This window comes from Theobroma cacao, chromosome 5, assembly GCF_000208745.1.
Source record: "Theobroma cacao cultivar B97-61/B2 chromosome 5, Criollo_cocoa_genome_V2, whole genome shotgun sequence".
Classification (NCBI taxonomy): domain Eukaryota; kingdom Viridiplantae; phylum Streptophyta; class Magnoliopsida; order Malvales; family Malvaceae; genus Theobroma; species Theobroma cacao.
The window spans coordinates 28,742,323-28,765,859 of NC_030854.1; the positions used below are offsets into that span (position 1 = coordinate 28,742,323).

Genomic DNA, 23,537 nt, shown 5'->3' on the forward strand with positions numbered 1-23,537 from the left:
AGGAAGCAACGGATTCTGTGCCCTACTGATAGTGCCAATACTCAATTCCAACCAGTAAGAGAGATCCAAACTCAACAAACACATGAGGAACAACTGCAGTGCCAGGCCAATGGAGCATGCAGTCAACTTCAATCTGTCACAGGCTTCCAACAGACACAGCAGGATCTACTGCTTTGCCACAACATTATAGCCAGTACTCATTCTCAACCTGTCACAGGGATCCAACACACACAGGAGAAAACACTGCATCACAGCAGCAGTTCCAATATTCAAATTCAACCTGTCAGAGCAATTCAAGTCCAACAAACACATCAGAAGCAACTTCTATACCATGCTGATAGAGCTAACGCTTACACTCAACCTGTCAAATGCATCCAACTAAAACAGCAACAGCCCCAACTGCTTACGTCTCAAAGTTACCCTCCCCAATTTTCCAAATTCATGACCGACCTTCCATATTCAGGTTCAGCATTTCACCATGTTTCTCAAACAGTAATACCTATACCACAACAACAAATCTGTGTTCCATACGTTCATAATTCAAATCCAATTCCTGAAGCTGGTTCATCAAATTGGAAACAACCTTACAAAGTGAATGATTATACAGCAAGTATGCCAACTTTGGCTGTTCATCAGCATGTTCCACAACCTATTCATCAAATGAATGGTTCTACAACAAGTGAGCCAACCTTTGCTGCAGTTCCTCAGTATGGTCAGCCTCCTAACACAACAAAGGCCGGCAACAATCTCATGGGCCATGTGGTTGAAGAATTAGTTGATGGTTTCATTCCACAAGCAAGAGGGGCTATATTTCAAAGTGTAACCTCTGGAGACCTTCCGTTTGATCTAGATATTGTCAATTCCTGATAGCTGAACCAAGGATTTGGATGCTAGAAATCATACGATGCATTACCTATATCTGCTGCCTTTTCTTTCTTTCTCTAATTTTTTTTTCTAGCTCTATATTCGGCTTTTGTTTGCATGAAAGTCCTTTGTTATATGCGACATTATATTAGCAGTTTAATCTAGACTGCAGTCTTGATTATCTTTGATTATGACTTGTTTCAATAACTTGGCAATATCCTTGTCACTGCCATCATCATCTTTATTATTACTGTATGTTGCTACTATATTTGATTCTGTTTGTAGCATATTCTCAAAATGATTATCTCTAGTCATAACTTTTTTCCATTTGTTTCCTAATTTCAGCGCTTTAGCTCTCACAATCTCATCCTATGAGGTTCATTCTTCCTTTATCATAACAAAACATCTTACAAAAATCACAATACTGCTCCTGTGTCCAGTAGATCACTCAAAACTCCCAAAATTTCGACCAATAACATAGCTAAAATTTCAATCTTGTGAATACAGAACAAAACATGATTTAATCTATTCTAATATGTGTGTGGAATAGTGTTTTATAACTAAAGAAAGGAATGAATTTGATGAGATCCAGAGGCCATACTGTAAAAAAACAGGAAATGAAACGCTGATGACAAGCATGAGCTTCTTCATTCTATGAAAGGTTATAGAGCTTTATATAACTATCTGAATAGATCAGTAGTGGTTGAAATGAGGGAAAAGTATCAAAAAGAAAAAGGACCTTACAAAATGTGGCAGAAGACAATATTATGCAGCTTAGGTTTTGACAGCAATTAATTTGTTTTAAGGTTGAATGTGATGGAAACTCTTCTTGAGCCATTAAGGCTCATAAAAAGACAACTGCACTTTGTATCTGTTGATTTTCCTGAATAAAAATTATATAATATACACTGTTGAAGACTTGCAAGGTAAAATAATCACAATAAATAAAAGGAAACAAAGATTGCACCTATTGTTTTTCCTCAAAAGATCTCAATGCCTTTTTCACTAAAAAATAAAGAAATCAAAACCAGACAAATTTCTAGAAAGTCTACCCTCAGCGGTATATATCCACCAGCATTCAGCAAACTAAAATCACATTTTCTTCCCTCTTTAACTATGATGTTGCTGCAATAATTGCCACTTCTTATGGCGGCAATGACAACAGATATTTCTTCCCTGATCAAAATCAAGATTTTTTTTTCCAGTCACTGTAAAAATAAATTAGATTTTTGAGATATATATATTTTGAAAACAAAAAATAAACAAAAACTGACGTCAGTGCTGGATATTAATAAAAAAAATTCAATAAAAAAGGAAAAATAAAATTAACAAGTGTAAGATTCATCAATGAACAAACCCGTTTACAAGCAAAAATAGATTGCTGACATTAATAACAGAAAGAGCAAATACCCATTTATGAGAAAGGCATGAAAACTAAATATTGAAGGCGTACCTCTTAATCGGCATAAGACCCAAATAAGTCCTCCAACTTCACTGGAAAAATGGAAATAAGCCATCCATCTATTATTACATGAAACTAAGGTTATAAACTTTTAGTTTATTATAATTAGAACCTTGATGTTACAAGAATTTTCCATTATCTGTTTAAACCTTCTTGGTTGGCCATAAATTATAAAAAGGGAAAAATGGTATGAAAAAATAAATAGAAGAAGGAGATCAAAGGAAGAGAAAGGGGAATAGCTTCGATAAAAATAAAATAAAATAAAGCAGGTTAAGATTTTGTATTCAAAGAAGGAAAATTGGAAAGCAAAAAGCAGAGTAGAAAGAAAGAAAGTTTTTTAGTTTCAAAATTCTTGTAGATAGGAAAAATAAAGGAAAGAAGCAAACCTGAGTTGGAAGCAATATTTGAGATTCACAGCAGAAGATAACAGAGATTAGTCCCCGGTTTTCTCTATTGGACTTTATATACTCGTTTTCAAATTTTTAATGGTTATAATAACAAGGAAATAGGAATTTGCAACCATAATTACACGAAATAAAAGATGAGAAGTTTATTCCACTTTGGGTAAGTTTGAGGGCTTATTTGGGCATTGTACCCCCGGAATCACATAATTGCACACATCAAAAAAGCTTGCCCTTGAAATCAACAAAAAATGAAGGCATACCTCTTAGTCCTTTTTTGCAAATCCTTTAGTGGTAAAGGCTTTCATCAATGGTGACAGAAGTATGTACAGTGGTGGCAGGACAGTTGAATCAGAACAGAAATTTCTCAATGAAAATAATAAGGGAAATGACATCAAGAATGTAAGAAACACAAATGAAAGAATCAGAGAAGAAACATGTTAAATATTTATAGAGCCAAGTTGGTAAATCAAGCAAAGATCAATAATTACAATTAAAAGAAATTGAGTAATGAACAAATGAGCAATACTGCAAACATTAAATACCATGCTCATCAAATGGACCTATTTTTCCTATGTTAGAAGAATCTCATTTTGTTTCTATAATTGGAATATGCAGCAGGTGCTAGCCTTCCACAATTCCCCAAACCTCATTCTCTGATGAAGGCAGGATTGAACATAAGTCCCTTTTATAGTCTATGTGAAACTTTAGCAGTTATTCATAAGATCCTTCAACATCTATTTTCCCAATGATGCTCATAAATGAATCGATTTTTTTATTTGTTAGGAGAAAAGACAGATCTTCAAATGAACTTCCCCAAGAGGCAAATGAACCAAGCCTGCCCAGTTTGATAGTATTTCATTAGCTTAAGGATAACAAATGTTCCCTGAAGAAGGAAAACCAAGCACAAACTATTTTCTAATACTGGGAAACAATATACAAGTTTCCCCTACCTTTTATTCTGAACCCTCTTTTGTTTCTTGGCCAGTATTAGACCGATATCTCCAAATTCCCAGAGTCTTATAATCCCACACAATCCCAGATAACTCATCTTGAGGTAAACTTAGGCCTTCACGTTTTATCGACCTATGCAAATTGCAGAAGAATTTTGGGTCTTGTAGTCTAATATACTCATGCAAAAGCTGCTCATGGTCTGGTACCCAATTCCTTGGAAATGGAGTGTAATCACAAGATGGAATCAAAGACATATGTGAGAACTGAACACCTTCAATTGCGTCAACAAGTCCCATCCTTAAAAGGTCAGAGTATTCCGGTGCTGAATTGTTGCTACTCTCCCTCAATGGACGACTAAGATCACGTGAAGCTATCCTATACACCTTGGCACGAGATTTTAGCCTATACCTTGCAGCATACAGTTTAGCTAAAGAGCTACGAATCACATAAGCACAAAAGCCAACAACTTTCTTTCGATTATCAGCATATCTGTACCAATCAGCCATGGTCTCAAGAAACTTATTCATCTGTGAATTTGTATGAGCTTGACTCGAGTAGAGCATTGGGGTACAAGGCAGAGGCTCAGGATCCTTATCACCCTTGACAAAGTGAAGCCGCCTGAACTGACGAATACATTGCTGTAAACTAGCTGTAACTGAAAGCAAAGTCCCTACACCCTTTTGACTCACAATGTTCCCTCCACTAGCTGTGTAACGAAGGGTAGGGTGTATCACTCTCCTACAAATTATATGGTCCAAGAATTGAATTCCTCTACTTATGTGTTCTATCTCCACTTTAGAGTTATCCAACCTTATCCCAAATTCGCTCTCACAGAACTCAATTATTTCCTTTCTAATTTGCACTGCATCCTCTCTGGGTCCTCGAATGCCAATGAAGAAATGACTTCCGTGTCTTATGTAATCCATTTTCCTAGTTTTCTCTCTACCACTAGACGGAACAAACTCAGGCCAAGAAGGGTTATGACATCCATCATTAATTGTATCTTTCCATATCGAGTCATGCTTAGACGGCCTAAAAAACTTAACTATCTTCTCTTCCATCACTTGATCCAATTCATTAAGACAGACATTAGCAAGTAAAGGACTCAAAATTCCACAACAACCATAAGAAGGTACCTTAGCAGCTTCCTCAGGAGCAAAATCAAAGAAGGTCCTCAACCAATAGGGGTCCGGTTTAGGCTCATTCTCATTCAAAATCTTCTTCTTAGTAGCCTTTCTTTTTTTCATCCTTTTGCTCTTCAAATCTCCACCACCACCACTACCACCATCGTCATCGCTCTTCAATCTCTTCTTAACAGGCTGGTTAAGCCCAGATTTAATCAAATTCAAAACTTTCTTATCTTTTACAACCTTTTCGAGACAACCCATGATTACATTTACATCCACATTATCAAATAACTCACTCAAATCACCTCTTAAAAACCAAAGATACCCAGCAAAGTTACTCCGAATAGTGCGGATAACGCTATGGGCACTCCTTCCAGGCCTAAAGGCATGAGATTTGCTTGAAAACCGGGGTTCAAAAATCGGTTCCAGGACCATCAAAAGAACCTCTTGAACAACGCGGTCCTGAAAACAGGGGTCAGGGGATTGAAGCATAGCTTGAAGTTTTCTCTTTGAGATTAAACTCGTCGACGGCTTGTCGTTTGGGCTACGAATAAGCTGATGGGTCTTGTTGTTCCACTTGAAACGGCGGCCGTGAACGACTGCGCTTTGGAGGGAGAGAAGGGAATGGAGGGTCTGGAAGTGGATGGCGTTGCGGGGAGGGAAGGTACCGGTCACGTGAGCGCACGAGCGTTGGTAGGCTAAGACCCAGAGATCGAATTTTGAGAGGAAGCCGGTGAGGTTTGGGAAAGTGGCGGTGGGTGGTGAAGAGAAGGATTTAACCCATATTGAAAGGCAGATGTCAATTGGGTCCTGCTTTAAAAGAGCATGTGGATCCGAGTCGGATGTCGGGTCGTGAGCTGAGAGAACGGAAAGGGAGGAAGAAAAGCGAGGGAAAGATTTGTTAATAGAAATGGAGGGAAGGTGTTTGATGGTTTTCCCCAGTAACATTTTTTGAAGACGAAAGCTTCCGCGTTCCAGGATTCTTTTGGTTGTTTCTATTCGATGGCGCCATTCCAAGGGTTTGTTAGTTTCGAATCTATCATTTTATTTAGGGTAAATGACTACTCTAGCCCCTCAAATTTTGATCTTAAATCAGTTTTGACATAAATGCGGCTATAGTCGTGTTCTTGTTTATTTGATCACATGATGTCAATTTTTAGACAATTTGACCTTTCAGACTATTGAGTCACTAACTCACTATCAGATAACAAAGAAAACATGAAAATCTAGAGGAGCTCTGGACAATTTCTTTTTATACAACAAACATGCAAAGCATTGTTTTTATTCATAATAGCAAATTAGAACCTAAAAAAGTTTGTGTTTGAGGATGAAGATAATGTCTATAAAATAGTCATATTAGAAGTTTAATGTTTGGCAAAAACATAAATTAACTTAGATAAAACAATTCAATCGAAAATTACACAAATAACTGTAGACACCTAAAAATATATATATATAAAATAATATATAATAAATAAATAAATAATTTTAAATTATAATAAAATGAAACAAAATAATAATAAAAAAAAAAGGGATGACTGGGCGTACGCCTAGCCATCCCTTCCCCAACCACCCCATCGTCGGATTGTCCAAATTTTTGGACAACCCGACTTTTTAAGGGCTATCTGCAAAACCAAAGAGGAAGGGGGAAAAAACAAAAAATCGAAGATAAAAAAATCCATCAGCAAAAGCTACCTAGCCACACAAAAAACNAAAAAAAAAAAAAGAAGAAAAAAACAGAACAAGCCACCAAAATTCTTTAAACAAAAACATTAAAAACTTGCATAAATAAACAACTCTTAAAACTTACCAAACGATGCCATAAGCACCTCTACCGATTGGTCGAATAGGAGGCACGTACTTACTGGATACCTCAAACAAGTTACCGTACACATTGTACTGAATATATTTACCTCCATGAGTCGGCACTCCCTTGATATTGCTTCCTTCTGAGCTTGACTCTTTTGTACTTGCCATTTCCTTTTCACTGTGTTTGCCCCCCTTTTTTTTCCCCTTTTGTAGGTCACCTGCTAAGCCTGAAACAAGTGAAAAAATCTCCGTGTTTCTCGAACTGGGTTTCTTTTCTTTCAACGCTATATCTGGAGAAGCATTGTCGGCAATCTCTGTTTCGTTACTCTTGATGATCAAATACGTTAGCTCTGTAAGCTGAGGTTTCTTCTGTTTGTGTTTGTTTCGTTTGCTGAGAGTCAGGCTCAAGGGAACCTTTTCTTGATCTGATACTAAAAAAACTTATGGTTTCAAAATCCGTGAAATGGTGGAGACTTTTTTTTTCCTTAAGCAAAATGAAAAAATAGGAAACGGTTTGAGTCGAGGCCTTGATCTGGTACATTTAAATCTTCGTAATTGTCTTTTATGGTGCCAGTGATTGTGCGCCATGTGGGTGGCTGCGTGCCATGGGTCACACTCACAATTCATTAATGGTTTTCATTATCGATAATTAAATTTTCTTTATGGAATCTAATTAAGGTTTTGATTTTTAAATTTTTAGATAGTGGAGCACTATTTTTTTAAAAAAATAAAATAAATAAATAATAATAATAATAAAATAAAAAAATATAAATGGAACAATTATTTGAGCATTACCACCTAAAAGGGGCAAAGAGTTGTCTCTTTCGGGTGGGTCACTTAAGTGCGGAGTTCGAAACGGATTTTCACCGAAGCGTTGGAATAAATTCGGATTCTATACCCTTATACCCATTAGTCCGAATAATTTTTGTTTAAAAAAATAATAAATAATAATGATAAATAATAACGATAAATATATGAATAAGTCAATAAATTACTTGAAATTATTAAGCATGTTATTATTATCAATCAACTAATTAATAAATACGGTCATATAGATTTCATCATTTTATACTATCATTGCATGCCACTCTTATTTTGCAAATGGCGCGGGAATCCCGATGATGGGATTTCCCCGAGGAGCTTGTAGAGATGAGTTCTTCCGGGGATATCTCTAGGTGAGGAGAATTTCGAGACTTCACCAAAGCGTTGGAATGGTCTTCGAATAATTTTCCAATAAAAGATTACCGACTCCATCATCTAAAATAAACAAGTTATGACATCATTTTACGCTTGCATCATGTGCATACGTAAAACCAAATAAAAAACTCAATCTGTCAATTTAATAAAAATTTAATTAATAAAGTAGGAATTAAATTAAGAAAAGGCTATATTAAGATAACTTAAGATTAAATGGTACCGTTCGTGGAACGGGCGCCACGGAGGTGCTAACCCTTCTCCGTGCGTAACCGCACTCCCGAACCCATCTCTAAAAACATGGACCAGTTCTCGTTCTGTCGACGAATCTAAAATCAATTTAGAACTTCGTCGATAGAATCGTATTAATAAGTGACCAATCACACCTAAAAAAAAAAAAAGATTGGTGGCGACTCCTAAACCGATTTAATTTTCGCCCACGTCTGGTGGATGGGTTCCCGGACCCGCACGTTGCGACAGATGGTGACTCCACTAGGGATACATCGAGAGTCAAGCCATTAATTAATCGTAAGTTATCTTTAGCCTTGAATAATTTGTGGTTTTCCCTAGCATCAATTTGGTATATTTTTGTTTAATGCATTCATTTATTTTGCTATTATTACTTCACTATTTTTAATAATTGCGGGAAATTTAGAATAAGGGGAGCGTGAAATTATTGGTCCGAGATCAGTATATTCCTTCTCACACACTACACATCTTGCATTCATGCATAAGCCTTCCACCCGGGCGTTGTCCTTAATTAGGAGGGGGTTAAGTAGCTACGCTCTCGTGAGGTGATAACCTCCGCATGGGCTAGTGAAGACTCCCACTCAAATCGAACCTAGTCCGTTTGAAGCCTGTAATGGGTGAGGACCGGGGTGCTTTACTAGTCCGTGTGCACGACAGTGAAGAGCGATTTGAGAACTTTTAGCTCCATTTTCAACCCAAACTCAGCATGTAGAATACCGAGAGTCGCCTTTGCTCAGGTAGAGCTTCACCCGTGAGAATATACCTTTTGACTAGATACACATGAAGGAATTTTCATAATCCCCTTGTTCTAAATTCTTCTCTGCGAGTAATAAAGGTATCAGGTTATTAATTACTTTCATTCATCTTTTGGAATTCTTGTTTATAGTGCTAACTTGAATTTTTTGTCATATGCCTATTTGCATCATAATAGGAAAAGTATTTGTCACCTGACAACCATTAATAGAGTAAATCCAGTTGCATACATGGAGTCATCATGGCCATCCTCAAGTTACGATGGAATTTATGAAGTGACTCAGCATATGGCGAGTGCCCAATAAAGTGAAGGAGATTGCTTGTCAAAGGATCACTTTTCATCACTACCTGATAGGGTCCATCTTGATCTTAAACAGAACGACTTCACCGATTTGCTCAACATATGGGATAAGTGGGGGGCTACCACTCAGGCAATTTTTGATAGGAAATATGGCCACATAGCTCGACTCCTTAAGGTCCAGATAGATGAACAGTTGTTGAAGGCCATTGTGCAATTTTGGGATCCGTCATATAGATGCTTCGTGTTCAATAAGGTGGATATGGTCTCCACAATCGAAGAGTACTCGGCTCTCCTACAAATCGATCTTGATAATCCGGACAAGATATATTAGAGAGGACAAAAGACCGGACACAGGCGAAAGCTAGCCAAGATGATGGGTATTACCCTGGCGGAAGTTGATCAGAACCTAAGGAAAAAAATGGACAATGAATGTATCCCATGGAGTTTTCTACGTAGCTATATCATGAAGCATCGGGACACTGAGCAAGGACAGCTTGTGATGGCCTTGGGAATTTACGGGCTAGTGATCTTTCCCAAAGTCTTGGGACATATAGGGGTCGAAATTATAGACTTCTTCGAGCAAGTCATCAACAAGGCCAATCTTTCACCTTCTATTCTAGCGAAAACTCTCAGATCACTGAATTACTGTCGAAGAAAAGGGGAAGGACGATTTGTGGGATGTGCACAGCTTATTTCCATATAGATAGTAAGGCACTTCGAATGCAAGGTCGATAAGTTCAGAAAGCCATTTCATCCGCAAACTACCCCTATCAGAGAATTTTGTGAGAGTGAATGGCCAGAAAATAGGACTAAGGAGCAATGGATCTCTAGACTTCGAGAACTCATGAATGTGGAAGTGACATGGAGAGCTCCGTGGATGCCGCATCACCCGGTCTTGTACAAATGCGAAAATGAACCTTGGGTACCGTTAATGGGGCCATAGGGAGCGATTAGTTACGCCCTAATTATGGTGAGAAGACAATTTGGGTCAGAGCAGTTTGTGCCGATGACACACCGACTTAATACTTTGGAGTTCGCTTATGGAGAGTCGGGTTTTCTAAAAATGATTAAGGAGATTGCGCAAGCTTGGAAGAAAATCAGTCGAGTTGATCAAGGGAGGTACATCGATGAAGTGACTACCGGATATCAGATATGGCATGACCAACGAGTTAAAGATGTGGTATATCCGAAAGAAGATGCACTACGTGGCCCAGTCGATCCAGAACCACGAGACGCTTTGCTCGAAAGTGAGTTGGCTCGAAAGAAGTCCGAAGCTGAAAATGCCAGTTGGAAGCAACGGTATGAAGACTTCCAAAAAGAGTGTGAGAAAATGAAAAGAGAAGTAAGTGAACAAAAAAAGAAGGTCCGAAAAATAGAAGGGAAGTATGAGAGCCTGAATAATAAGTTTTCTTCCATGACCAGTGAACTTCAAAGGGAAATACAGGTGAGAGAAAATCGAGGCAATGAACTTCAAACGCACAATGATGGACTAAAAAGACAAGTGCGATTTCAACAAGAGTCCATCTAATTACTAAGACAGGAGTATGAAGAGCTCGAAGGGGTCATGACGACCTATCAACAGGAATATGAATGCCTCAAGCAACAGAGCACCAGAATTCAAGAGTAGGGTGAATCTTACAGACAAGCTTATACAGAGAAACAAGACCAGATGGATTACTTGGTTTGGCAAATGAAGGAGGTGGCTTACAAGGCGAGAAGCATGGCTTGGAAGACGGACATATTAAGAAGCCAGATCTTTCCAATTGGAAAACAAGAGCAATAGTTGATCAAGTATTTAGATGAANAACAGGAATATGAACGCCTCAAGTAACAGAGCACCAGAATTCAAGAATGGGGTGAATCTTACAGACAAGCTTATACAGAGAAACAAGACCAGATGGATTACTTGGTTTGGCAAATGAAGGAGGTGGCTTACAAGGCGAGAAGCATGGCTTGGAAGACGGACATATTAAGAAGCCAGATCTTTCCAATTGGAAAACAAGAGCAATAGTTGATCAAGTATTTAGATGAAGTGTATAGCCATTATAATAAGATTGACGAATATTTCTAGATAGCTTCTGAGTTGTAATCAAAGACAAATATCTTATGCAATGGATGACTTTGTTGTTTGGTGTCATGTGACGAATACTTTTAGTACATAATCATTCATACATGCATAAATCATCATTTCATGACAATAAGTATTTTCATATAAAAATAAAGATAATGGGTTCACTTATGCATCAAATACGCATCTAATTCATGTTTATGATCAATAATAAGGTTCCAAAATAGCTCGACCACCTAAGCCAAGTGACCAACGTGTTCATAATACTCGTCAACGAGTAAGGATCATGGAAGAAGAACAAAGAGAGCGAATGGACAGAATGGAAAGAGCTCAGGAAGAAATGAGAGAACAGTTAGCAAAGATGATTGAATTGATGATGAGTTTCAGTAAAGAAAAAAGAGCGATCGAAGAGCCAGCTCTGTCAAAAAACCCACCAGCTCAAGGCAGTGGAAACCAAAGGGATGATCCACCCTATCCCTTAGGGTTCACTCCACCACATGCCCAAACCTCTCAAATGGTCCACCCTCAAGTGATGCCACCCGTTTATTACAATGCACCACCCCCGCTGGGCCATCAACCGACTCATGGGCAATTTGGGCCATATTCTGGGATAAATCTTGTTGAACCAATACACGTCCCAGATTTAGACGATCCAAAAGAACAAGAGAAACTAAGAAATGACTCGTCACAAATAGGAGAAAATGAAAAAGATCAAAAAAAGTACGATCTGTTGGAAGAGCGTCTTCGTGCTATCGAAGGAGTTGATAGGTTTGGTACCATGGACGCAACCGAGCTATGCTTAGTGCCGGATGTATTAATCCCTGCCAAGTTCAAGGTTCCAGAATTTGAAAAATATGACGGAACAAAGGGTCCCATGGCACATATTACCATGTATTTGTCGGAAGATGGCTGCACAGTCTCACGATGATAAGTTACTGATCCATTTTTTCCAAGACAGCTTGACTGGGTCAGTTGCTCGGTGGTACGTACAGCTAGATCGAAACCGTATTAAGACTTGGAAAGACTTAGCAAAAGCCTTCATAACTCAATACAAGCATGTGGCTGAATTAGCCCCTGATCGGTTGTCATTGCAGACTATGGAAAAGAAGCAAAGCGAGAACTTCAAGGAATATGCCCAAAGGTGGAGAGATACAGTAGCGCAAGTTCAACCACCTCTCACTGATAAGGAGATGACTATGTTGTTCATAAACACACTCCGAGCTCCATTCTATGAGCGTTTGATCAGCAATGCCACAAAAAACTTTGCAGATTTGGTCTTATCAGGAGAGATAATAGAAGAAGCTATCAAAAGTGGAAAAATTGAAGGGCATGAAGTTACCAGCTCAAAAAAAGGGAATATACCCAAGAAAAAAGAAAGGGATGTGCAAGCAGTCGCTCACGACAGCCAACAAGCCCACAACTTTAACCCATATTACCCGTACCCCCCATACCAACCCTTCTATCCGAACATAGGCAACATCACACAAAACCTATATGTGTACCAACCTGTCCCGCAACCAATGTTTCAGACCAATGTTCTTCCACAAACTCCACCACTAAGACCGGTAGCTTCAACCAATAATCCTGGCCATGGTCAAAGAGGACCTAAAACTACCCTAGAAAGACCAAAGTTTGATCCTATTCTAGTCCCTTACACTACATTGCTGCCACAACTCATAGAAAATCGACTTCTTACTCGAACCCCTTTAGAACCACTCCGACCACCTTTCCCGAAATGGTATGACCCGAATGCGCATTGTGATTACCATTTTGAAATTCAAGGGCACTCCACCGAGAATTGCACTGCTTTAAAACATAAAGTTCAAGCGCTCATTAAGGCAGGACTTTTAAATTTTACCAAAAAAGACAATTCAAATGTTGATGGGAATCTTTTACCTAATCATGGAAGACCGACTGTGAATGCCATACATGAAGGGATGATCCGGAGGGTGAAAAAGAGTATTGATGAGATTCAAACGCCAATGGATAAAGTGTTTGAGGCATTGTCCAAGATAAATGCCATCACTCTAGAACCCATCAACAAAAAGGAATTGGGGCATGATCTCGCTTATTCTTGCAAATTCTATATGGGGGTTTTTGGACATTTCATTCAAAATTGTGATGGCTTTTGCCTTAAGTTGCAAGAGTTTATAGATTTGTCAGAAATCGAGTTTTATGAAGAAGGTGAGGAGGAAGAATTTTGGAAAAAGACAATTCCCTTCTTGTATGAAACCTTTCGATTCGTGGGGTGTAAGGCATCGGAAGAGGTCAATCAGGTTCCACGGATGTTTGGTGAGCTATCAATCCATATGATCAAAGATGAAGAACCTAACGAGAAGGTCCCTGTGGTGTATCCAGTACTACCAGGAAAAGAGCTAAGCAATTGGATAGCCACGGAATTGCCCATCATCTTTAAGTCTTTAGAAATGTAATAAACAATTTTATCTAAATGCCTATGCCCAAGGGTGTTAAGAGTAATTTCTTGTTTAAGTAGGGCTTTCTGTTACCTTCATCATTTAAATAAATGACAATGCATAATGTGTTTCATAATTCATCAATCTTTTTGCATATTTCCTTTCATCTATTCTTTTAGCCAATAAATACTTGCCCATACACGCGTCCAACTTTACCTGTTTGCAGGTCTTTAAATAATGAACACGAAGACAATCTAGACAACGATTTGAATATCGATTTTGAGATGATTCTGAACGTTGATGAATTGAAAAATGAAGAGGAGGTGGATGACCACGGTTTACCCCCTGATTTGTCGAGAATGTTGGAACAGGAGGAAAAGGAGATTTTACCTCATCAGGAACTCACAGAAATGATTAACCTCGAAAATGGGGAAGAGAAGAAAGAGGTTAAGATTGGCACCTCGCTGTCATCCGATGAACGGCAAAAGCTAGAAAAACTACTCTGTGTATATGTGGACGTGTTTGCTTGGTCATATCAGGATATGTCAGGTCTTAATACTGACATTGTTGTTCACAAGTTACCTTTGGGACCAGATTCCAAGCCTATTAAACAGAAGTTGAGAAAGATGAAGCCAGAAATGTTGCTGAAGATTATAGAAGAAGAAAAGAAGCAATTTAATGCTGGATTTTTAAAGGTGGCTAAGTACCTTGAATGGGTGGCTAATATAGTTCCAGTTCCTAAGAAGGATGGAAAAGTTTGAATGTGCGACGATTATAGGGATTTAAACAGAGTGAGTCCGAAGGATAGCTTCCCTTTACCACATATTGATATTCTGGTGGACAACACAGCAAAGCACGCTTTGTTCTCATTCATGGATGGCTTTTCTGGTTACAATCAGATTAAGATGGCACCCGAAGATATGGAAAAAACAACGTTCGTAACCATGTGGGGAACGTTTTGTTACAAAGTAATGCTTTTTGGATTGAAAAATGCAAGCGCCACCTACCAAAGGGCAATGGTAGCTTTGTTCCACGATATGATGCATAAAGAGATAGAGGTATATGTGGATGACATGATTGCAAAATCTCATACAGAAAGGGATCATACTGTCAATCTCAAGAAACTGTTCGAGAGATTGTGAAAGTTTCAGCTCAAGTTGAATCCTGCAAATTGCACTTTCGGTGTAACTTCTGGGAAATTGTTAGGGTTCATAGTAAGTGAAAAAGGAATTGAAGTGGACCTGGATAAAATACGAGCTATTCAAGAACTACCACCTCCCAAAATGCAAAAAAAAAGTAAGAGGATTTTTAGGGAGGTTGAATTACATTGCTCGATTTATATCCCAACTCACCTGCAAATGCGATCCAATCTTCAAGCTGCTTCGAAAACGAGACCCAGGAGAGTGGAATGAAGAATGTCAAATAGCCTTTGATAAAATCAAAGAATATCTCACAAATCCACCGGTGCTGGTGCCACCGATGGCTGGAAAACCTCTTATTTTGTATTTGACTGTGAACAAGAATTCTATGGGATGTGTATTGGGACAACATGATGAAACTAGGAAGAAAGAACGGGCTGTATATTATTTGAGCAAGAAATTCATGGAGTATGAGTCCAAATATTCTGCGCTCAAAAAGATGTGTTGTGCGCTAGCATGGACTGCCCAGAGGCTCCAACAGTATATGTTGTATCACACAATATGGTTGGTGGCGAAATTAGATCCCATCAAGTATATTTTTGAAAAACCCTGCCTATCTGGAAGAATAGCTCGATGGCAAGTGCTATTGTCTGAGTATGACATTGTGTATGTGTCCTAAAAATCGATCAAAGGGAGTGCCATCGTTGATTTCCTTGCAGATCGAGCTAATGAGGATTATGAATCTGTAAGTTTCAATTTTCCATATGAAGATTTGATGGCTGTCTTGCATATAGAAGAGGGTGGTCCCAATGAATTTAATCCATGGAATGTGTATTTTGATGGAGCATCCAATGCTTTGGGGCACGGAATTGGGGCAGTGTTGATTTCTCCAAATGGAAAGTACTATCCAGCCACGACAAGACTGAATTTCAATTGTACTAACAATATGGCGGAGTATGAGGCGTTGGTAATGGGATTACAAGCAGCGATTGAGATGAAGGCTGACGCGATAGATGTTTACGGAGATTCGGCTTTAGTGATATGTCAAATGAGAGGCGAATGGAAAACTAGAGATTCTAAACTAATTCCATATAAAAAGCTGGTTACAGAATTAAGCAAACAGTTCAAAGAAATCAGCTTCAACCATTTGCCTCGAGAAGAGAATCAGATTGCTGATGCTTTGGCCACCCTCGCAGCGATGTTCAAAATAAAAGAGGCGGTTGATGTACGCCTTTTTTATTTAGAAGTCCGTGAAGTCTCCGCACACTGCTTGAATGTTAAAGAAGAGGTTGATGGTAAGCCGTGGTATCATGATATCATGCAATACATCAAGCACCATGCATATCCTGAGAATGTCACGGACAATGACAAGCAAACTTTTAGAAGATTAGCAATGGGTTTCTTCCTTAGCGGAGAAGTGCTCTACAAAAAGAGTCGAGATCAAATACTCTTGAGATGTGTGGATGTTGCGGAAGCCAACAAAATAATGAAAGAAGTCCACGAAGGAACTTGTGGAGCTCATGCTAATGGACATATGTTGGCTAGACAAATTATGAGAGCTGGTTATTATTGGTTGACATTGGAATCAGACTGCATAAACTTTGCTCGAAAATGACACAAGTGTCAAGTATACGCTGATAGAATCCATGCTCCACTAGCCCCATTACACGTTTTCACAGCACCTTGGCCATTTTCAATGTGGGGAATGGATGTGATTGGGCTTATTACGCCGAAAGCCTCTAATGGACATCGATTCATATTGGTGGCCATTGATTATTTCACGAAACGGGTAGAAGCAGCTTCATATGCCAATGTGACACAAAAGGTGGTGTGCAAGTTCATCCAAAAGGAGATCATATGTCAGTATGGGCTACCGGAAAGGATCATTACTGATAATGCAAGCAATTTGAATGGTGCGATGGTGAATGAGGTTTGCACTAAATTCAAGATCAAGCATCATAACTCGACAACTTACCGTCTGAAGATGAACGGAGCGGTAGAGGCAGCCAACAAAAATATCAAAAAGATTATCGAAAAGACGACTGAAGTTTATAAAGACTGGCATGAGAAACTTCCTTTTGCCTTGCATGCATATCGAACTTCTGTGCGTACCTCCACCGGGGCAACTCCGTACTCATTAGTATACGGTACAGAAGCAGTTCTATCTGTTGAAGTAGAAATCCCATCATTGAGGGTGTTGATGGAAACAAAATTGGAAGATGCTGAGTGGGTCCGCTCTCGCTACGAGCAATTGAATCTAATTGAGGAGAAAAAGCTTGCGGCTCTTTGTCATGGCCAGATGTACCAACGAAGGATGATGCGAGCATATGAGAAAAAAGTTCATCCCAGGCAATTTCGAGAAAGAGAGTTGGTTCTTAAGAGAATACTCCCTAATCAAACTGATTTTCAGGGAAAGTCGATGCCAAATTGGGAAAGGCCATACGTGGTAAAGAAGGCTTTTTCAAGAGGAGCTTTGATTTTGGCTGACATGGATGGGAGAGATCTGCCTAATCCGATAAATGCGGATGCGGTGAAGAAGTACTATGCTTAAAAAAAAAAACGAAAAGGGTTCGTGCTGAAAACCCGAAAAAGGCAGCTCGTACCTAAAGGAGGAGGCTCATGCTGAAAATCCGAAAAGGGTGCCTTGAGGCCGAAAAGCAGGAAGTTAGAATGGAATTTGAGGATGTCAGCCTAAAGGGAACACAAGATTGAGGTAGAAATACACCATGAATGGAGCTCCACAATTTCACAAAATAGGGGAAGCTAGGGAATCTGTAACCTACAGATTTGCTCAAAGCATCAATCAAAGACAATTCTTGAAGTCGAATATCAGATTGTTTTCTCTTAGTGGTCTGAGTGTTCATTATTTAAAGATTTAATGTTTGCCATGTAAATTCTGTTTGCCTTGAACTATTTGATTCCTCATATATAAAGTTCTTCTTCGCCTCTTTATTTTAACTCTTTCGTTATTTACCATCTCATGATTCATATAGTGATTGTCATAGAAATGAATGATAATTGGTAAAAGAAATAAACTAATTAAGTAAGAAATTACACTCATTGTTTAGCAAAAGACTTAATGATGAAAAAAAGGAATGGCAGAGCCCTGAACCTAAGGCAAAGTCAGATGTCAAAAGAGAGGGTACTTAGGGAAAATCTGGAGTTACCTGAATTCTCCAAGAGAAAAGAAAACAGGCAAAGAAGATCGAAAGTTACATTGAAAAATCGGATAAAGCAAGAGAAGGGTTTTAGAGCCTTAATGAATCATAAACATGAAAAGCATTCTATCATGTCAATCATGCATACATGTCTAGCCATGCACTCGACAAGAATCACAATTAATTCATGTCCCAAGCTTTGAAGGTCGAAATTCACTCGACCTAAAATGTTGAGATTGTAAAACTTTAATGGAAGGATTTGAGTCTTTTCATTTCATGTTAATCCAATTAAGTTAGCATTAAGGAAATTTTTAAATCGAACCTGTTCTAATGTAGGTCGAGCCTAGATTAAGTCTAGGAATTTTAGTTTTGTTTAAATCGAACCTGTTATGAGATAGGTCGAACCTGAATTAAGTTTAGAAATTTCAATTTTTTCAAATCGAACCTGTTGTGAGATAGGTCGAGCCTAAATTAAGTTTAGGAATTTTAATTTTTAAATCGAACCTGTTTTGATATAGATCGAGACTAGATTAAGCCTAGGAATTTTAATTTTGTTTAAATTGAACCTGTTGTGAGATAGGTCGAGCCTAGATTAAGTCTAGGAATTTCAATTTTTAAATCGAACCTGTTGTGAGATAGGTCGAGCCTAAATTAAGTTTAGGAATTTCAATTTTTAAAATCGAACCTGTTGTGAGATAGGTCGAGCCTAAATTAAGTTTAGGAATTTCAATTTTTAAATCGAACTTGTTGTGAGATAGGTCGAGCCTAGATTAAGTCTAAAAATTTTAATTTTGTTTAAATCAAACCTGTTGTGAGATGAGTCGAGCCAAGATTAGGTCTAGGAATTTTAATCGAATTTGTTCTAACATGGGTCAAGCCCAGATCAAGTCTAGAAATTTCATTTTTGTTTAAATCGAACTTATTTTGAGATAAGTCGAGTCTAGATCGATTTGATTAAACCAACTGGCTTCGAGATAAGCCAAATGTGATGTCTACGTCTTTGCACTATCCTTGATTCTCAAGAATGTACAAAGAGGGGCAACTGTAAACACCTAAAAAAAATATATAAAAATAATAATAAATAAATAATTTTAAATTATAATAAAATGAAACAAAATAATAAAAAATAAATGAAAAAAAAAGGGGGATGGCTGGGCCTTCCCCAACCACCCCATCGTCGGGTTGTCCAAATTTTTGGACAACCCGACTTTTTAAGGGCTATCTGCAAAACCAAAGAGGAGGGGGGAAAAAACAAAAAATCGAAGATCAAAAAATCCATCAGCAGAAGCTACCTAGCCACACAAAAAACAAAAAAAATCAATCAAAAATGGGGGAGCCAAAAATCGAATCGGGGTTTCAACGGGGGATTCGGTTCGGTTTGAGAGAGAGAGATCGGTGAGCGGTGAAGGGAAGGTTGGATATGTGGAGCGCCGACCACCGACAGGGGAAGGCCTAAACCCAGCTAGGTCACCGTCGATCGAACCAAAGAGTGTTAGATCCGTCGATCGGAAGGGAAGAAGACTTCGAGGGAGAGAGGGAGGAACGTTTGGGCCGCCGGCTAGAAAGAAGCCAAAGGGGACAGGACGCCGGCGCCGGCAAAGAGGAAAGGTTTTTCTAGAGAGAAGGTAGAGAGTGGCGGCTAGAGAGAGAAAAAGAAATTGGAAAATCAATTAAAAAAGCTAAAAAATGGTTTTTATACCCAAAGGAAAGAGAGCAAAACGGTGCCGTTTCAGCGGGGTAGCTGAAGTCGGAGAGTCCAGGCCGAAACGGCGTCGTTTTGAGCAAGCTCCACAAGCACCAAACGGTGCGTTTTGAACTCTGCTTTGTAGACCAAAGGAGTGGGCTTGGGACGCCCCGCGCAGCCCAGACAACTTGGACCACCATCCTAGCCCAAGCAAGGTGAGGCCTTACCCATTTATTGCGGATTTGGGCTTATTGTTTTGGGCTTATCTAGTTTACTTAATTATTTGCTTAGTTTAGTTAAAAATTGAAAAGAAAATTGTAAAATTTTTTTCTTTTTCTTTAAATATATTATAGATTTAGTTTACCCTTTTTGTAAAAAATATATATATATAATTAAAAATACATATATAAATAATAACAATAACGATAATAAGTCAATAAAAAAATATTTATATTATAAGTATATTTCGAGGCTTGCAAACGATAAAATAATAATAATAATAATAACAATAATAATACTTCATGATACAACTATATATATATATATTTTTTTAAAAATAAAATAAATAAATAATAATAATAATAAAATAAAAATATATAAATGGAACAATTATTTGAGCATTACCACCTAAAAGGGGCAAAGAGTTGTCTCTTTCGGGTGGGTCACTTAAGTGCGGAGTTCGAAACGGATTTTCACCGAAGTGTTAGAATAAATCCGGATTCTATACCCTTATACCCATTAGTCTGAATAATTTTTGTTTAAAAAAATAATAAATAATAATGATAAATATATGAATAAGTCAATAATTTTCCAATAAAAGATTACCGACTCCATCATCTAAAATAAACAAGTTATGACATCATTTTACGCTTGCATCATGTGCATACGTAAAACCAAATAAAAAACTCAGTTTGTCAATTTAATAAAAATTTAATTAATAAAGTAGGGATTAAATTAAGAAAAGGCTATATTAAGATAACTTAAGATTAAATGGTACCGTTCGTGGAACGGGCGCCACGGAGGTGCTAACCCTTCTCCGTGCGTAACCGCACTCCCAAACCCATCTCTAAAAACATGGACCAGTTCTCGTTCTGTCGACGGATCTAAAATCAATTTAGAACTTCGTCGATAAAATCGAATTAATAGGTGACCAATCACACCTAAAAAAAAAAAGGATTGGTGGCGACTCCTAAACCGATTTAATTTTCGCTCGCGTCTGGCAGACGGGTTCCCAGACCCGCACGTTGCGACAATAACTTTAACAACGTGTTAATACATTTTTTAACAATTAATGCATGTTAAGATTGTACATCTTTAATTGAGCTCGACAGTCTTTTATAATGTTGAAAGGTATCTATTATTGAATCAATATCAAAGTCTCGAATGATTTCCTTTTCAATGAAAATGATCAACGAATTTCTAAAAAAATTATTTGATATTTTATTACGAGTCTCGTTCTTTAACGAGTTTGATAGCAAAAAATCACACTCTAATGTTGTAGCGAAAACTAAAAAAGTCAAGACAAGCTAAATCATCTATTAACAAGGAAGTAAACTTTTGATATTCTCGTCTTTTCAACACTTGACATAACTCAGAAAGTATAGATACATTTCTCAAAGCCTGATTATAAAGAATATCAAATTTGAATAAATCTCATTGATAACTTAAATGCATTTTATCATGCTTAGTAAAGTCATTAAGATAATATTTATTTGCACGGTTACAAATATTTTCAACATCAAACGATTTGAAAACATTCTAAGGATCGAAATATGTGTCAAGAGCAAGCACCTCCACCACATTCTCATTAAATCTAGAATCCAATTCTTGTAAAAATGAGTCAACAGCAGTAAAAAATAAGTCAGCTCGGCAATGGTTCTCAATTGTGGCATAATGTTTTTGAAGACGATATTTACCTAATTTATATTTAGCTCCTATGTCCAAAATCTCAATTTCATATTTCTCACAAAGCTTCTTCACTAACACAAGCAAAAATTTCTATCTATCTGCTCTCAATTGTCGGAGACAAAAAACAATACTAAACGAATTGCATTTAGTATGTCTTAAGAGTAGCTAAGTTATAAAGCTTTTAGGAGGTCATTTGTTATCTCTAACAACACCATCATAAGACGCAAGATAAATATAAATTCAAATGACATATTGATAAAGTACAAAAATTACAAAATAAAGAGTAAAATTATAAAATTATTGTAAGAGCAAAATTATAAAATTATAAAAAAAAATAAGAGTATGTTATAAAATTATTTTTGGGGCAAAGTTATTTCAAAAAACTAAGGATTGTTATAAAAATTTTAAAATTTGGGGAGGGGGGGCGCGGAGAGGGGGCGCAAGGGCCTGTACTAGCCCCCTTCCCCTTTGCCTCTAGGTGGACCTCCCCTGCCACACTCTTCATATTAACAAAGCACAACAAGAATGGCTTTTTCTTTTTTCGTTCTCCCTTGTAGTCGCCTCTTTCATCTTTTCCCTCCAAAAATCAAAAACCCTCGATTTTTAAATTGGTTGAGGTTTTGAGATTTTGCAATTTTCTTTTCGGGTTTTTTTAGTTTTTTTGTGATTTTTTTATTTTTTTTGTTTTTCTGGCTTATTTTGAAACAAGGCCTACTACTAGCAAATCTCAGGAGAAAAGTTTTGGATTGGAATCAAGGTCTAGAAACAAAAATGAAACTACAAGTGCTCTCTTCCCTCTCTCTTTCTACTCAAAGATATTACCAACTCAGGCTCTCTCCCTTGCATGAAACATCTCAATCATGTGAGTGAGCTTGAAAAAATTTTGGGCTTGATTCATAGTTATGAACCAAATGGAAGAAATAATCTTCTCAACAACCCAATCTGATTGAAGTCAACAAAAATTAGATTCAAAAAGTTGAGTCTTAAACCCTAATGGTCAATAAATTGATGGTAGACACTTTCAGGAAGGACTAAGGAGGCTTAATGGGTTGGAAGCTTGAAATGGTTAAGGATCCATTCTTTCCTTTCTAAAAAAACAAATCCAAACAAGGAAAAAAATGCCAACGTGGGAAGGAATTAAAAAGAAATTAAAAGGCTAAACAAATTGAAGAAGAGAAGGAAGAGAGAAAAGAAAGAGAAAAACAATTTTTGGTGGATGCGTTTTTTAATAGTAATGGACCCAAGCTTTATTATGGTCAAAACTTAGATAGGTACAAATAATTTACCCTTTTATTTACCATTTTAGTTCTCTAATCTCCACCTCAATTTTAAATAAATTTAATCATGTACTTCATAAAAAGTATATTTGATTTAAAGACAATTAATAATTATATTTAGATTTTGTACAAATTCTATCACCTGACTTATTTTTCAATCACTTGACATGCATGAATACCAAACAAGTTTATTTTTAATAAAAAAAACTAAAAATTGTTATTTTAAAATTTTTAAAATAGTAATCATTATTTAGCTAAAATAAAATATAATATTTTTTAGACTAATATGTATCATGTAAACAAAACATTAATCTACCTCAATATGCTAAGGTACTTTCAAAATTTGGTTTGGAGGGAAGAAAAGAGAAAAAGAATTATTTGATTGATTTACAAAAAAGAGAATAAGACAAAAGGTTTTTTAATTTGATGAATGATAATTGTTTGATGATTCAAAAAATAGAATAAGAGAAAGGGTTAAATCTTTCGATAGATATTAACAGTTATATTTTTTGGAGAAAAAAATTATTTGATTGATTCACAAAAAAAGAGAATAAAAGAAAGAGTTTTTCTAATTTGATGAATGATAACTGTTTGATTGATTGACAAAAAAAAAGTGAAAGAGTTTTTTTAATTTGCTAAATGATAATTATTTGATTGGTTCACACAAAAAAAAGAAAATGAGAGAAAAGGTATTTCCAATTTGATGAATGATAAGCCTCTAAAAGATTTATAATATATTATAATATATATATATATAATATATATATATAAAATA

At 37.1% G+C, this 23,537-nt stretch overlaps 3 protein-coding genes across 3 annotated transcripts in view; 2 read left to right on the plus strand and 1 right to left on the minus strand.

Moving 5' to 3' along the window:
• LOC18599123 (uncharacterized mitochondrial protein ymf11) lies at positions 3,144 to 5,886 on the minus strand. Its single transcript, XM_007028950.2, has one exon. The coding sequence runs from the start codon at positions 5,754 to 5,756 to the stop codon at positions 3,684 to 3,686; it is 2,073 nt and encodes a 690-aa protein (XP_007029012.2). The 5' UTR covers positions 5,757 to 5,886; the 3' UTR covers positions 3,144 to 3,683.
• On the plus strand, positions 15,511 to 16,350 carry LOC108661991. The gene has a single exon (XM_018120993.1). The coding sequence runs from the start codon at positions 15,511 to 15,513 to the stop codon at positions 16,348 to 16,350; it is 840 nt and encodes a 279-aa protein (XP_017976482.1).
• LOC108661992 overlaps positions 19,580 to 23,537 on the plus strand; it is a 15,497-nt gene continuing 11,539 nt past the window's right edge. The window contains exon 1 of the mRNA XM_018120994.1: positions 19,580 to 19,697. Coding sequence (XP_017976483.1) covers positions 19,580 to 19,697 — 118 coding nt within the window. The remainder of the gene's footprint in view (positions 19,698 to 23,537) is intronic.